At 34.9% G+C, this 17,646-nt stretch overlaps 1 protein-coding gene across 3 annotated transcripts in view; it reads right to left on the bottom strand.

The window, feature by feature from the left end:
* Positions 1 to 17,646, bottom strand: part of LOC123585534 (MDM2 binding protein) — an 81,423-nt gene that overhangs the window by 41,214 nt on the left and 22,563 nt on the right. For all 3 annotated transcript variants that reach the window (XM_045453800.1, XM_045453799.1, XM_045453801.1), the window contains exons 11-13: positions 16,416 to 16,533; positions 1,550 to 1,723; positions 35 to 142 (exon numbers count right to left, since the gene is read on the bottom strand). In XM_045453800.1, the coding sequence (XP_045309756.1) occupies positions 35 to 142; positions 1,550 to 1,723; positions 16,416 to 16,533 (400 nt within the window). The remainder of the gene's footprint in view (positions 1 to 34; positions 143 to 1,549; positions 1,724 to 16,415; positions 16,534 to 17,646) is intronic.

The raw sequence follows: 17,646 nt of genomic DNA on the forward strand, positions 1-17,646 counted from the left end.
AAACATTTAATGAAATGTACAAACCATTACTTACTCAGACATTCTTTCAAAGCCAAAGCCTGGACATTAGCTAACTGTTTCTCTCTCTGTATAAGTTGCTCCCCAGAAAAATGTGGAAGTGACAAGAAGTCAAAAGGAAAGCCTGAGAAATAAAAAAAAGTCAGTATTAAAGATGTTCTATGACAATAATATTGAGTTCCCAGGAAAGTGTTATTACATAATTTTAAAAAACAAGTCAATTACTCATCTCTGTCTTGCTTATTTCAAAATAATTAATAATTAAGATGCAGAAATTAAGCATACTAAATTATTTTACATTTTAAACTCTAACCAACCTCTTAAATTGAGGGAATTTAGGTAGCAGAATAGAATTTCTTCCATCACATTTTCTTTTACAGGTCAGCTACTCAAGCCAGCCAGTCTCTAAAGATGCTCCCAACAAACTACTCCTGTTTACCTGTTGTGTAGTCTTTCCACAGTGAATCCAGGCTAACCCTATGAAATCAGTAAGGTACTATGGTAAAAGGGACAGTGAATGACTTCTAGGCTAGGTCAAAAAACCCTGAGGCTTCTTAGAACAACTGCTCTAAGAAAAGTTGGCAACCATGTAAGAAATCAGACTACCCTGAGACTAAAGTGTCGTGAGGAAGCTCACTGGCTATGAGAAAAGGGCCTGTGAAGAGAACGTCATCCTAACCCATCTCATCTGCTCCGTCATCCTAATCCAGGAGCCAAACATGTGGCTGAAGAAGCTGTCTTATACAACAAGCTGCACAAAGTCTTCAAGTGGATGGAGTCTCAGCTCTAAGTGGGACTTCAAAATAGAACCATCTGGCTGTGCCCAGTCAACCCACAGGACTACAAAACATAATAATAAATAGGCATTTTGAAGCTAAATTTGGAGTGGTTTGTCATACAGGGATGGATAATCGAAATGTAGAAAATGAAAAGAAAAAAAAAAGATGGGCAATAAAACAGACTAAGATTCTTGAGAGGAAGTAAAAATGAAGTATAAATTGTAGAAAAATAATATGTGTGTAAAGTGGAAAACACTGAAAATTTCCTATTTAGCACTGAAGTCTGACCTACTAAATTTTACTAGGTAGAATGAAAAGGGGCTTAATTTAGAGTACAGACCCTAAATTGTTCAAATATGCTATTGTATGTTTGAAATAAAAGGTAAATTGAGAGCGAAATGGAGTTTGGGGAAAATAAGTTCATTAAAAACCACTTAAGGTTTTTTTTTGTTTTTTAAAAAAAAAATTTTTTTTTAACGTTTATTTATTTTTGAGACAGAGAGAGACAGAGCATGAAAGGGGGGAGGGGCAGAGAGAGAGGGAGATACAGAACCTAAAGCAGGCTCCAGGCTCCAAGCCATCAGCCCAGAGCCCGACGCGGGGCTCGAACTCACGGACCGCGAGATAGTGACCTGAGTCGAAGTCGGACGCTTAACTAACTGAGCCACCCAGGCGCCCCCTAAAAACCACATAAGGTTTAACTACATATACAAACAAATATAAAACGTTTTCCACCTGAAATCAACACTTACTCAGTTTGGCTTCTTCTGTCTTTGCTTTCATCTTTCCATGAATGAAACGGAGTGCAAATGAGCCATTGATCTGGTTGGCTGAGTGAATCAAGGTGGCTTTACATTTTCTCTTGCCAGCACCTTGTAACAGGAGATAATAGCTGGAGCACTCACCTTTCACTTCAACATCTGGAACTAAGCAAAAACAAATATCTTGTGAAGTATGTGAAAATTCAGCATGCAACACCACAGAAGCATACATTTGACCCATAGAGTATAATGACTTTCTATGTTATTTGAAAATAAGCTGTTATGCAATACATTTCGGGTAGCACTTGTCCATTTAACTCAGAAAAATGAAAGCAGAGAATCGTAACAAAAAGGATGCAAAGCATAAACACTGTACTTTAAATTAAACTCTGTACTCATTCATTAGCTTTTGATATGGCCTACTAGAGTTCCATGGTATGTTTCTTCTATGACCCCACTATAATGTATCAACTACTATTTCCAGCTTCTATTTCTTTAAAATGGAATAAACTGACCCCTGCGAGCACACACAATTCAGGTGGTGGGAGCAGAAGTGCACAGATACACTTCAGGGTAGCTTTTTGGTCCTTGCAGTGGGCATCCGTAATGTATTTTACAGAGGGAATGGAGAGCATTCATTAATCTGGCCCGCCAGTTATGTGAAGGTCAGTTAAGACAGCTTCTTGTATATTTTAAAAACAAATCAAGCGAGGGTTATAGCGAAGGTCAAAGAAAAACTGCGAAGCCTTTGAGATTAAAAATAGAAGTAGAGTCCCTTTTTGTTGAAGATGGTGAATTAGAAATAAGCATTTATTTTCACTGTCTCCTGAAATTCCACAAAATGAGAATAAAGAGATTTTTTAAATAGCACAAATCTACAAGGACTAATATCTGATAGAAGAGACAACAACAACTGATTTTAAAAGCAGGAAAGCAGATGAATAATTGGTAACAGACTACTGAGGAAGCTGAGAAAAAGATAAACAGTGGAGAAAGCTTAGAAGCAACATAATTTATACCACAAACCCTGACAAGACTCTGGGATGATGGTCCCAGATGGCACTGGAAGCAACGTGAAGGTGAAATAGGAAAACAGGTCGAAGTCTGTGAGAAGCTGTTTGGCATCCTGACCACTCTGTATTCTATTGAGGCACATGACTGTCCTGTCCCCAGCCCAGAAGTCTAGTGGTTTACTCCCTGGAGAAAGTAACACAAGCTGCCTCTGGCCTGAGAGCTACTGGACAGAGAGTATGGTTAGAGTTAATTATCAGTGCATTAAGTAAGTACTTGTATACTGAATATTGACACGTTTTACCCTTCTCTATCTACCTGACTTCTAGAATTTTGGAAGCTAGATAACAGAATTGAGCTTTCTTTTGGAAATACGGTCAGTCCTAGAGGAAAGACTAAAGAATGCCAATGTTGGTGTCAGCTAGGTTCCCAGTTGAGATCACCCTAAAATGAAGATCACAGTCAACAAGCTACAGCCATGCATCCAAATTTTCCCATTAATTTTCCGGTACTATCTCTTAAATGTGAGCAGGCAGCCAAACATCATAGGACCTCAAGGAAAGTTGTTAGTATGAAAACCAGATGCCAAAATAAACAGAAAACAAGTGACTTGCAGGAAACAAAGAATATGCAGTAAAAAGAAATCATACACACACACACACACACACACACACACACACACACACACACACACATACCCCTAAACCAAACATCCAATCAGGTCACTAGAATCCTCAGAATAGATACTGTATCCATTAAATAAGAACAGAAAATTGTAAGAACATTAAATAATAAAGAGCTCGTGGAAATGAAAAATAAGAAAGCACAGACCTATATTTCACCTAAAAGGTTAGAAGAAAAAGTTCAGTGAATCTACAGAATGTAGAGTAAAAAGACAAAGAAATGGAAAATAGTAGAGGAAGAGAAAAAGAGACAGACACACAAACCAGGAATAACATCTAAACAAGAGTAACAGAAGTGAGAAAAAAAAAAAAAAAAAACAGAGGAAAGGAAATTATCAACAAAATAATTTTAAGACCATTTTCCCCAGTAAAAAGACAAGCTTCCAGGCATGCTGAGAGCCCAAAAAAGAACAAAAACAGACCCACTAAAGTGCATCATCATGAAAATTCAGAAGACTAAGAACAAGTAGGTTCTACAAAATTCCAGTGAAAATATGGGCTTCCTATTAAAAAAAAAAAATCAAGAATGAGAACAGCACTAGAATTCTAAACAACAGCACTAAAAGCGGAACATAATGGAGTAATACCTTCAAAATTTCAGGAAGATTTTAGAAAATATGCTCCACCAAAATGGGGGAGAAAAGAAAGAAACAGGAAGATTAAAGGATCCAGGCACCAAAAAAGAAAGGGCAAAAGAAATTTCTATGATGATGAAAAAATAGTCTTTTAAACCCAAAGCTATGGAACAAATCTAGAGAGTAAAACCAACCAATCTTGATTAGGCAGGTTATATAGATCTGGAAGAGATTTCTTACATATATATGATTGATGGGATACTTAATGTGCTCAAAGGTACTGAACTCAGTTTTACCACTGGAGGAAGGCTTTGTGACTGGATAGAAAAAAAGAATCATTGACTCTAGGTAAAACAGAATAATGCACAGGACAGGAAAATAAGATATATTACATGGCTCAACTGTGAAGAGTGATTACATACTCATAATAATTAAAACTATGAATATTAATTTACAATTACTGGGAGGATAGGGAAGTGAGAAGAATGTGAGTGTGTGGTAGGGGTGAAGAAACTTAGAGGAATCATACTTCCCTGTTTGAAAACTTACTACAAAGCTACAGTACAGAAGACACTGAGGCACTGGTATAAGGACAGACATACAGATTAACAGAATTCAGAGGTCAGAAATATACTCTCACATTTACAGTCAAATGATTTTTATTTATTTATTTATTTTTGAGAGAGAGAGAGAAAGTGCGAGAGGGGGAGGGGCAGAGAGAGGGAGAGTCCCGAGCAGGCTCCACAATGTCAGTGCAGAGCCAGATGCAGGGCTGGAACCCACTAACTGAGATCCTAACCTGAGCCAAAGCTGGACGTTTAACCAACTGAGCCACCCAGGCGCCCATACAGTCAAATGATTTTCAACAAAGGTGCCAAAACAAGTTGAAGGAGAAGGAACAGTCTTTTCAACAAATGCTCTTGGAACACATGAACATCCAATATGCAAAAGAACAAAGTTGAACTCCTATCCATCCACCTCTCAGTGGATTAATTAATAAACAAAAAATTATACAAAAATTAATTCAAAATGGATCATAGATATACATTTAAGAGCTAAATTTTAAAACTCTTACCATAAAAAAAGGCATCAATCTTCATGACCTTGGATTAGGCAATGGTTTGTTAAATAAGAGACCCAAAGCACAAAAAACAAAAGAAAAAAAAAATAAAAAGGTGAATTTCACCAAAATTAAGAACTTTTGTGCTTCAAAGTACATCATCAAGATAATGAAGAGTCAAGCCGCTATGGACCTGGGGTAATAATGATATGTCAATGCAGGCTTGTCATTTGTAACAAATGTACAATTGGGGTGGAACATTGGAAACAGGGGAGGTTACATGTTTGTGAGGACATGGGCTATATGGAAACTGTACTTTCTGCTTAATTTTGTGGAGTATTGAAAACTGCTCTAAAAAAATAAAGATTATTAATTTAAAAAAGAAGTACCCTCTGTTTCCGATTCTGTGTCTCCCTCTCTCTCTGCCCCTCCCCCGTTCATGCTCTGTCTCTCTCTGTCCCAAAAATAAATAAACGTTGAAAAAAAAAAAAAATTAAAAAAAAAAAAAGAAAAAAAAAAAGAAAAAAAACGATCTTGCGGTCCGTGAGTTCGAGCCCCGCGTCGGGCTCTGGGCTGATGGCTCAGAGCCTGGAGCCTGTTTCCGATTCTGTGTCTCCCTCTCTCTCTGCCCCTCCCCCGTTCATGCTCTGTCTCTCTCTGTCCCAAAAATAAATAAACGTTGAAAAAAAAAAAAATTAAAAAAAAAAAAAAAAAAAAAGAAGTACCCATATGGCAAGGCTGCTGTGAAGACGATTAAATGCGAGATGCTATGTGGAAAGTGCTTAGATCATTGACATATCCTAATTATTCAGTAAATATTACTAATTAATAAAAAAAGTCAATCTGCAGAATAGAAGAAAGTATTTGTAAATCATATATCTTATAAGGGATTTGTATCTAGAATATATAAATAGCTCCACAACTACAATAATAAAAAGACAACTAACTCAATTAAAAACCGAGTAAAGGATCTGCATAGACATTCCTCCAAAGATATATACAAATGGCCAATAAGCACATAAAGATGTTCAGCGCCATTAACCAACAAGGTCCTGTAAATCAAAACCACAAAGAGATACCACTTTACCTCCCTTGAATGAATATAACAAAAAATATAGACAATACCAGGTATTGATAAGGATGCAGAGAAAATGGAACTCTTATAGACTGCTGGTGGGAATATAAAATGGTACAGCTACTTTAAAAGTTAGGCAATTCCTCAAAAGCTAAACATATAATTAACACATAACTCAGCAATTCCACCCTCAGGTTTATATCCAAAATAATTTTAAACATATGTGTTCACGCAAAAACATGTACACAAATATTCATGGCAGCATTATTTACAACAGCTCAAAAGAATCAACAGCTAAAGTGTCCGTCAACTGATGTGTAAATAAATAATGAGTGATACATCCAAATGACAGAGTAGTAGTCAGCAATAAAAGGGAATGAAGTATTGGTATGAAGTACAACAAAGATAAACCTTAAAAATATTATGCTATATGTGTGTACACACACACACACACACACACACACAGGAAAAAGAAATTTGTGTAATTAAAAAAAATTTTTTTAGGTTTTATTTGTTTTGTGAGAGAGTGAGAGCGAGCTTGAGCAGGGGAGGGGCAGAGAGAGAGAAAGAGAGATTCCCAAGCAGGCTCTGTGATGTCAGCACGGAGCCCGATGGGGCTCCACCTCACGACTCGTGAGACCATGACCTGAGACGAAATCAATAATTGGATGCTTAACCAACTGAGCCACCCATGTGCTCCAAAACTACTGTAATTTTATTGCAACAGTTCATTTCACAGATGAACATACTATGGCTTAAAGCTTATCCTCCGAAACATGCAGGAAGTACAAAAATAAATTTATGCAATTAGTGTGCAACAGACATTAATACTGTTCATAAACATCAATTTTAGAAAAGAAATTTAAATAAAGGTTATTAGAAAGATAAAACACTTGTTACCAGTTGCATTTGAAACTAAGATTTGCCAAGAGTTATAGTGACTTTTTTTTTATAGTGACTTCTAATTCATTTACCAACTCAGCACTTTGCCAATTCAAGTTATGTGTATCTCTTCAACCCATGACATCCTTTCCACATTGATTGTAAATTCCATCACCTTTATTAGCATTTTAATCACGGAGGCCTGTAATTACAACAATCTTATATTCCTCAAAAGAAAAATATTTATTTTAAAGAACTCCCCTGACCATGATTATGCAGTCATTTAAAAAATGTTGTTCCAGATTTGGTAGGTGTTAATTGAAGGCTTATTAAATAACTTTTATGTAAAGACCACAGAGAGTAACAGATTTACAATTAGCTTTGTTATTCAATTCCCATAGCTATTCCTAAAGAAATAAGGGGAAATGACTACAACAGAAAATTTCTGTTTTCATCAGTTACTTTTACACTATTAACTCTGAAGAGATTGATTGGCTTGCATGCCCTCTCTCCACCAAAACAAACATCCATTTTGGATCTATTATACAGGGAAAATGAAAGAGGCCAAAACTACAAGTGCCCTTTAATTGTATCAAAGTTTACAGGTAACATACACACTTTAACGAAGAGATATATTGATTTCTTTAGCAAACAAAATTCTAGTAAAATAAAAATCAAGTCATATTTTGTATCAATAAGTTTCTCAGTGGTTCTTAAAATCCTGTAAACAGTTTAACAGGGGCGCCTGAGTGGCTTAGTGGGTTAAGCATCCAACTTCACCTCAGGTCATGATCTCACAGTTTGTGGGTTTGAGCCCCGCATTAGGCTCTGCTGCCGGCTGGGAGCCTGCTTCTGATTCTGTGTCTCCCTCTCTCTGTCTGCCCCTCCACCACTCCTGCTCTGTCTCTCTCTCTCTCTCTCTCAAAAATAAATAAACATTAAAAAAATTAAAAATAAATAAAAATAAAACAATAAAAGCTTAACAATATAAAATACAAAATCATATGAATGTAAAGAGGAAATAATATTCCACTTGATATAATGAAAAATATCTCAGGATGATTAGGGTAGTAAGATATTCTGGTTAAGTAAATCTTCTAACTTAATGACAAGTATATATATATGTGTATATATATATATATATATATATATACACATATATATATATACACACACACACACAAATATACACACACACATATATATGTGTATATATATGTATATATGTGTGTATATATATGTATATATATGTATATATGTGTATATATGTATTTATATAAGAAAAATAAAATACCCATTATATGATAGTCACACTAAAAATTAAACAATAAAATAAAAATCTAGTCTTCAATAGGCATTTTGCAAGGCTACACACTTTCCAACAGAGATATCATTGTTCAAACAATTCTAAAGCCTAAAATAGCGTTTCTCCCCTCCACACACTTTTTTTTTTTTTTTTTGGCCTCAGAACATCTGAAGGACTTTCTCTTTAGCAACAGTCGTTCTCTAGCCTAGGGCTGAGAAGAACACATCTAGGGCAGAAGTTCTTAATACTGGATGCACTTGAAACACTTGGGTGCTTTAATAATTTTTTTTTAATGTTTATTTATTTTGAGAGGGAGAGAGAGAGAGAAAACAAGTGGGGGATGGGCAGAGAGAGGGGAGACACAGAATCCGAAGCAGGCTCCAGGCTCTGCGCTATCAGCCCAGACCCTGACGCAGGGCTCGAACCCAGAAGAGGTGAGATTATGCACTGAGTCGAAGTTGGACACCTAACCGACTGAGCCATTGGGTGCTATTACAAACTACTGGGGTCCTGGCCTGGTCTCTTCCCCAGAGATTTGTATTTAATTGTTCTCAGGTAGGGCCCCATTTGGCTTTCTTCCTTTTTGACTTACTTTCCTTCCTTCCTTCCTTCCTTCCTTCCTTCCTTCCTTCCTTCCTTCCTTCCTTCCTTCTCTCTGTCACAAAGAGGTATATGTGAGGTATAATTTACACATACTTATATACATATATCAGAGTATAAATGTGATTAACTTAAGAATTAATACAATTATGCATCCATCACTAGAATCCAGTTTGAGAAAACTTCCATTATCTCTCTGCAGTCAATCTCCTCTCCTATTCCTGGCCTCAGGCAACCACTGATCTGCTTTCTAGTCCTTTAGCTTTTTGTAGAAATTCCATATAAATGAAATCATGTAATGAATAGTCTTTTAAATCTGGCTTTATAAACATACCATATTTAGGTACACCCAAAACTTCTCATGCCTCAATATGTTGAGCACTATTCTACTGTATGGACAAAACAAACTGTGTTTATCCATTCGCTGGCTGATGGATGTTTGCACAGTTTCCAATTCTTAGCTGCTATAAATATGGCTTTTATTAACAGTTCCTTGCAAGTGTTTGTGTGAACATATGTTCTCATTTCTCCTGGATAAATACCTAGGAATGGAAATACTGGATTGCAGTTAAGTGTAAGTCTAACTGCCCAACTGTTTTCCAGAGTATCTATGCCATTTTATACTAATACCACCAATGTGTGAGATTTAGTTTCTTCACATTCTCATCAACATTTGATAGTCACTGTTTTTCTTTTTTAAGTTTTTATTTATAAATCCGGAGTGAGAGAGAGTGGGGGAGAGTGGCTCACAAACTGAGCTGTGAGGTCATGACCTGAGCCGAAGTTGGACGTTCAACTGACAGCCACCCAGGCACCCCTGATAGTCACTATTTTAATAACAGCCATTCTAGTAAGGATATTAAAACATTGTGGTTTTAATTTGCATTTCCCAAAAGACTAATGATGTTGAGCATCTTTCACGTGCTTTATTGCTATTCATGTATCTTTAATGAAATGTCTATTGAAGTCTCTTACCTACTTATTAATTGGGTTGTCTCCTTACTATTGAGTTGTAAGAATTTTTATATATATATATCTCCATTGTTAGACATGATTGGAAATGTTTTCTCTTAGTAGCCTTTAAAATTTTTTTCTAGTGTTCTCAAAAAGTGGCCATTTTTAAATCTGGTGAATTTATAGATTTGTTTTCTTTCTATAGATCTTTAAAAAAAATTTTTTTTTAATGTTTATTTTTGACACAGAGAGAGACAGAGCATGAGCGGGGGAGGGGCAGAGAGAGAGGGAGACACAGAATCCGAAGCAGGACCCAGGCTCTGAGCTGTCAGCACAGAGCCCCACGCAGGGCTTGAACTCACAGACCGCGAGATCATGACCTGACCTGAAGTCGGCCACTCAACCAACTGAGCCACCCAGGCCGCCCCTTTATAGATCCTCTTTTTGGTAAATATATTTTCTTACAGAGGTGTTATAGTTTTAGTGCTTACATTAAGTATATAATTAAGTATATAATCTATTTTGAATTAATTTGTATTAAATTTTATATAATTTTTATATAATTTTTGTATGATCCATATTTTACATATGGATATCCAGTTCTTCCAGCACTGTGTTAAAGAGACTATCTTTTCTATTGGCATCTTGTCTCTATTTTGTTCCACCGGTACATGTATATTTTTAATCTAACACTACATTGTCTTGAATACTGTGGCTTTATAGTTGTGAAGTTGTGAATCAGATAGTGTAAGTTCTCAAAAGTTGTTTTGCCTTTTCAAAATTGTTTTGGCCATTCTAGGGCCTTTACAATCCCATATAAATTCAGTACCAGTTTGTCAATTTCTATGAAAAGTCCTCTTGGGATTTTGTTAGAGACGGAATTAAATCTATGAGTCAATTTGGAGGTAAGTGCCATCTTAATAGTACTGAGTGTTCCAATCTACAAACATGGTGTATCTCTCCATTTACTTATATTGTCTTTAATTACTCTCAGTAAGTTTTATAGTTCTCTGTGTATAGGTCTTGCACTTCCTTTGTTAGATGGGAGTCCTCAGTATTTTATTCACTGACTTTTGGTCTAGTTCCTAATTCTTTTCTTCTACTTAACTTGGATTTAGTCTTCTAGCTTCTTGAGATTGTAATTTGATTACTGATTTTAGATATTTCTTCCATGATAAGATAAGCATTTACAAACCTCTTAGTACTGCCTTAACTGCTTTCCATAAATTTGATGTGTTTTGATTTTATTTATAGTTAAAAGCCTTTTCTAATTTCCCCTTTGATTTCGTCTTTGACCTGTGGGTTATTTAGAAAGTTATTTAACCTGGGGGTTATTTAATCTCCAAATATTTAAAGTATTCCTCACATCTGTGCTGTTGACTTCTAACTTAATTTTACTGTAACTGAAGAACATACTGAGTGTTATTTCTACCCTTTTAAATTTATTAGGCTCCTTTAATGGCCTAACACATATATGGTCTATCCTGAAGAATGTTCCATATGCACTTGAAGAGAACAAGTAGGCTAGTGAATGGTATATTCAATAAAAGTTAGTAAAGATGGTTGATAGTGTTCACTACTGAATTCCTACCACCTAGAATAATGCCCTGAACCCAAAAGGCACATAATAAATTAGTTGCTGATTGAAAGATTACTTTGTCTTCGCCACTGAAGTCTCTTTCAAAATCTTTAACTGCATCCTTCACCTTTTCTCAAGACAGAAATTATTTATAGATCAGTTACATGGTGTCATTTTAACCTTATTAGTTTCAGCTCACTATTTTGAAACATATTTATCACATGGATTTGAGAATCAAGAAGGCACATGCTTCATCAATTCAAAACATTTCATAAGTCATTATTAATCTAGTCCCTTAAAAATATTTCTCTTAGAGGGGCGCCTGGGTGGCTCAGTCTGTTAAGCAACTGACCTCAGCTAAGGTCATGATCTCGCGTTTTGGGAGTTCGAGCCCGCTGTGCTGGCAACTCAGAGTCTAGAGCATGCTTCGGATTCTGTGTCTCCCTCTCTCTCTCTCTGCCCCTCCCCTGCTTGCGCTCTCTCTTTCTCAAAAAATGAATTAACATTAAAAAAATTACAAAAATATTTTTATTAGAAGATTTGTCTGTCAACAATAACCTCTTTTCAAGAGTACCTTTAAAAGTACCTTTCAAAAGAATTCCAATTTAAAAAAATGAGGCCACAATAGAACTCAAGATTGTAAACTTATGGATGGTCTGTAGATATATTCAGACTTTGGTGAAAATTCTGATTTCACTCTGTGATATTAGACAAGTTTCTTGATTTTCCTATACTTTAGCTTATTCATTTGTAATGTACAGTTAGGCAATGATCAACATCCAGTTTTTTGACAATTTAATAAAACTTCTCTGCGAACATATGGTAAGCCAGTCACTTTTCATTATACAACTGGCTTTTCAATACAAGTTTTAAATACAGAGCATTCAGAGTAACTGGGTTTAGCTCATTTGTATTTGTTCACATAGTTCTTTTGCATTTTTCCTAGTATCATAATACTTTTCTGGGTATTTCACTAAAGATCACTTTTAAAAATCATTCTTTGGCTACACTTAATTTAAGCATAATTCAAATGGGACATTGTTTTTCTATTTTAGGTCAAACCATATGAAACTCCTGATACTTAACAATTTTCTGATATACAAAGACAGCAATACCATATGGTTCAAACTAATACATATGTATGTATTTTATTTCATCAGAGATGATTTGTTAAGCCTAAGGAACTGATAAAAACTGGGGCACAAATTTTGATTCACTGCATGAATGGAATCCATTCAAAGTCTTCTTTATTTTTCCAGACAAGTTACTACTACCTGGAAATATATATTTCACGTATTATTTAAAAGATACTTTTGAGTACCTAATAAGTATCTGGCACTCTTCCAGGCACTGAAAATAAAGCAATGAATAAAAGTAAAAAATTCCATCTTATCCCCTCTCACTTCAAGTGAGAGAAAAAGACACACACTTACTATATTAGATAGTGATAAGTACTAAGGAGAAAAAATAAAGCTGGGGAAATGGATATAATGTCAGGTGAAAAGTGTACGTGCAATTTTAGATGGGATGGCAAATTAGGTCCTGAATGAGAAAATGACTGGACTAAAGGACCCTCAAAACTGAGAGACCTAGCCATATAGGTATCTGGGGTAAAATCTAAACTTGTTACCTCCACTGTCATAAGCTCCCTGAGGACAGGGACTTTGTTCTAAATTATTTTACTGCCAGTCCAGCATGTATAATGGTGCCTATTGTATTGTGGACACTCAACAGAATATCTGCTGAAAACCTAGTTAATGCAAAACGTGTATTTATATTTATATAAACAAATACATATAAGTGCTTAAACACACACACTCCAAATTGTTTTTACCACAACTGATAACCAATAGCCTTTCCACATCTGTTTTCATGTACTATCTCTTGTGGATTATTCATAGTTGGTTGCCACTGAATGTAGTTATAATTAAGTAAGACTTATAATAACTTCTCAGTATCTATTTTCTGTTACAGTTTAAATTCTAGGAGACTAGGAGCCAAGTCTGTCTTGCTCATCACCAATCTCCAGATTACACCCTGCCTGATACATAATATTCTGTCAATCTTCAAAAAAGGAATGAATGAATGAATGAATGAATGAATGAATGAATAACAAAGGTCATAAAGGATTAAAATCAGAGAATAACTTAAGGAAACAGTATAAAGTTTAGCTTGGAGGACAGGGGACATGCCTGGCAACAGCAGAGAACAGCTGGGCATAATGCAATAAGTTATGGTGAAACAGAACATTGACTTAAGAGGCTGATCTGTTAGTTGATATCTTATTTGGAATAGTGAGAGGGGCTACTGGGATATGAATGGCATATGATGTTTTCCTAAGTAAGGGCTATTAAAATTTTCCACTAGCCAAAACTTGGCTCCTCTTTTATTACAAAAGGAGTTCTGTCAATGAGATAATTTCTCCTACAGAAAGGGTTATGGGTAGAATAGAACTTAATAATCAACTATTCAATTTGACTGTTTGTACTTCTAAGATAAAAAAAATACTGCAGAGTATCAGCTTAATCAGCACTTACTGATATAGCTTAATCAGTAATCAACAATCTGGCCTTGAAGACTGCCATGTGATATATGTTTTATTATTCAGAAGTTATCAATATTGATCTCTAAATTTCAAAAGATGATTAACTTTAAAGAAATCAGATCAAGTCACATGATAAGGTATCTCCTTAAAGTTGCAATAAAAATCATGAAAAACCCACTTAAGAATAAATTCTAAATCAATAAATTACCTTAGAAAAAGTTACAAAGAAAAAATAAATAATGGGTTGCGCAGAATATACTCAAGTTTAGTTAGGATACATTAATATTCAACTCATACTAATAAGCCTTTAAACATATGCAATGTTGAGAAATGGGTAAATATCATCCTACGATTTAATGAATAAGTGAAATTGATTTTACTGCCCCCTGGCAAATCTATTTCTGATTTTGTTTTAGCATCTGAAAAAATCACCACATATAAATATCTATTCTCTGTGAGGAGTTGAGAAGGGTCAAATCTACACTTCTTTATGTGCCAGTACAGTGCAGCAAACTGTATTAACAATGTCTCTTCCTGCAGGTAGTCTTTCTGATTCCTACGACTATGTTGTCATACACTCTGGACATATCCTCCACTTCACCTTCACACTGTTGACTAAACAGATTTATAATGATTTTTCAACGTGCCTTCATCACTTGACTATAAATTTCATGAAGAAAAGGGCCATGCAACTATTTCCTCAAGTGTTAAGGGCCCAGTTTGACTCCCTTTATTTCCCACACTGGTATCATGCAATAAACGGCATTTTCATGTTGACATTAATGATTATAGCTCTCTTGGGTCTTCCAACTACCATTTACTAAATCTCTTCCCAACTCTTCTTCTACTTTTACCTTAAATTCAGGTATTTCTAAAGATCCTAGCCTATGCTCTCTTCTCTAGTCATGCTGTTTATGTGGTTTTGTTCAATCACTCCTAAGGCTACAACTATTACCCGTAGCTAGCCATGGTAGGCTTTGACACTGGAGGCTTTTCAGTATTCATACCCTTGTCTAGTTACCTCCCTTTTGAATTTAGGCCATTCTTGGGAGAAGCTTTAAATAAAAGAATACAGCAGAAGTGACACTGAGCCAGTTCTGACCTAAACATTAAGAGTCCTGGCAGCTTTGATTTTTGTATGTTTTGTTGGAGTCTTGGGCCACCACATAAAAATTCTTGCTAACCTGCTAGAGAGATCACATAAAGAAACCGTGGAGCAAGGAAAAGGCTCTGAGACTACATGGAGAAAGATAGCTGTCCCTGCATCCCAGGCTAAGCCCAACTTCTGAACAACTCACAAGCTCAGTGCGGCCACATCAATGGCCACCAGTGAAACCAATAGAAGAACCACCTGGATGAACCTAGTTCAAATTGCAGAACTATGAGTAATTAAAGCATTTGCTCTTTGAAGCCACTTAGTTTTAGGCTGGTATGTTATAAAATAGATAAAACAGCTAGTAAATTCAAAATCTAATCTCTAGCCCTGACCACTCTCTAGAGATAACAGACCTAATTTCAAACTCTAAATTTAAATTTCCATATAGATATCAACTGCATTTCAAATTCAACATTTGCTAAAATGGATTTCAGTATCTCACCTATTTCCTATCTAATACTGTGTAGGCTGCTGATTTTAAGTTTGTATTCCTCAGGATTCTTTGGCTCTGGAGTCTCTCTAGAGATTTCTTCTATAACAACCCAGATGGATATGTTCCAATTCCATTTCTTAGTCCCATCATATCATGGGTCACAAAAACTAACTGTAACCTCAAAAGCAATTTAACCAAATTATTGTCCAATAAAAAAAAAAAAAACACCTACATATAAGCAAAGTACAAAGAGACACTCTTTATCTATATGACTTTGGGCAAGTAACTAACATTTTGAACCACAATTACCTCATGAAATACAAGAGTTTGGATATAAATGATCTGATTTTACAACAGAAATTAAGATTTCATTTTTATAATGACATTTTGAATGTAGTAAATTACTAGAGGCGACACAGTGCAGTGGTTAAGAGCACAGAGCCTGGGTTCAAATCCTTGGAGAAGTTATAGAGCTATTACTGTCAGAACCAGGATTTGAACCAAGATTCTGCCAATTAATAGCTCTGTAACTTTTCCAAGCCTCAATTTCCTAATCTGTTAAATGGATATAAAAATAAGTTTATAGGGCTATTATAAGAATTAAATGAGCCAATATTTCTAAAATACGTAGAATACTGTAGAACATATAATTTTTAAATATTTCTGGTTTCTTCAGAAAACTGTAATCACACGTTTGTTTTTTTAATGTACCATATAATAGACTAATCACTTTATTTTCATAAATGTCATTCCTGAAATGTCGCTAAGATACCAACATTCAATATAATTGGTTTCTACTTAACCAAAATTCCTGCCTTTAGATCACTGATATTTTTTTAATAAGGTAGTATATACTTTGTGATACACTAGATTATTAGATATAATAAGAAATCTTAAATGATGTGGGTTTGTCTTAATCAGGAGTAATAAATATTATTTTCTCATAAAGAATGTTATATCCATTTCATAAAACAACTTAAAAAAGATTTACTACTTACCACTGATTGTCTTAGGCTTTTTAGCTATATATTCTCTCCATTTTCTTGAACTGAGTTGGCTGGGAGGTGGAATAAGTATGTTACTAATAGTACATGGCAATACAAAAAGAGCACCAACCTGGATAAAACATAACATATTATTAGTGCCTGCACAATGACATTAATTCTTAAATAGTGTCATCTGATAAATTTCCACTCTAATTTCACCGATATAGCATGTACTCTGTAATGCTCTCTCACAACAACTCCACTAAAAAAACTAGAAAAACAAAAACAATGCCCAAACTGTATTTAAAAAAAGTCAAAAACCAGACAAAGGTAGTCAAACATAGGCTCCCTTTTCCACTCAGTTATATATCTCTGAAACCTTGTTATTCACAATATTTGCTTCAAGTTCAGGTTGTCGTGTCATTTCTTTGTGTATCTGCAAACCAGTGAGAGGCTGGGAATTGAATTCTATCATCAAAAGATTTTTGTCATACTTGGCCATAATTTTACAACCTTTTGACTGAATGCATTATTGTTCTGGTTTCAAAATTACAATATATCTGTAGGTAATTTCAAAACTTTTGTTCCGAGAAATCAGAAATTTAATGCTAATAAGGTATAAAATGCAAAGAAACCCCAAATCATATGGCAGAAAACATACAGCAGCTTCTGTCTGATTTATGAGAAAACTCAGCTTATTCATCTTTGTATTCCCAGGGCTGAGCATACAGATGTTTATTAAATATTTGTTCCCCCCAAACCAACTTGTTATATTTAGGTAAATTCTCAATTTGATTAAGTACTGAATAAAACAAACTGCAACTCTGAAAGCTACATTTTGCCCATTATTCTAGAAATATAAGCTACAACAATCAGTATATCCCAATAAATATGTTTTGTTTTGTTTTGTTTTTAACTCTGGGGAAATCTAAGCAAGACATTTGCCATAGATCTCAAATCTAATGAAAAGCCACTTTTAACTGTCCTTTGTAGATGGATGAATCAGATGACATGTGATACTAAGTGAATACTTTTATGTATTAGTTTCTTTACTATTTATTATCTTTAGTTATGTATTCTTAGGTATACAAATAAGTATATTAGGAGCAATTAAGAAAGAAAAAATTAAATGTTTATTTTTGTTATTACAGACAAATCTTTTTTTATTCTAAGTCAAATGTATTTCACATAATTAAGTAGTAGACACTAAAAATGAAAATATTACCAATAGAAAATACTCATT

This window comes from Leopardus geoffroyi, chromosome C3 (genome assembly GCF_018350155.1).
Source record: "Leopardus geoffroyi isolate Oge1 chromosome C3, O.geoffroyi_Oge1_pat1.0, whole genome shotgun sequence".
Taxonomy (NCBI): Eukaryota; Metazoa; Chordata; class Mammalia; order Carnivora; family Felidae; genus Leopardus; species Leopardus geoffroyi.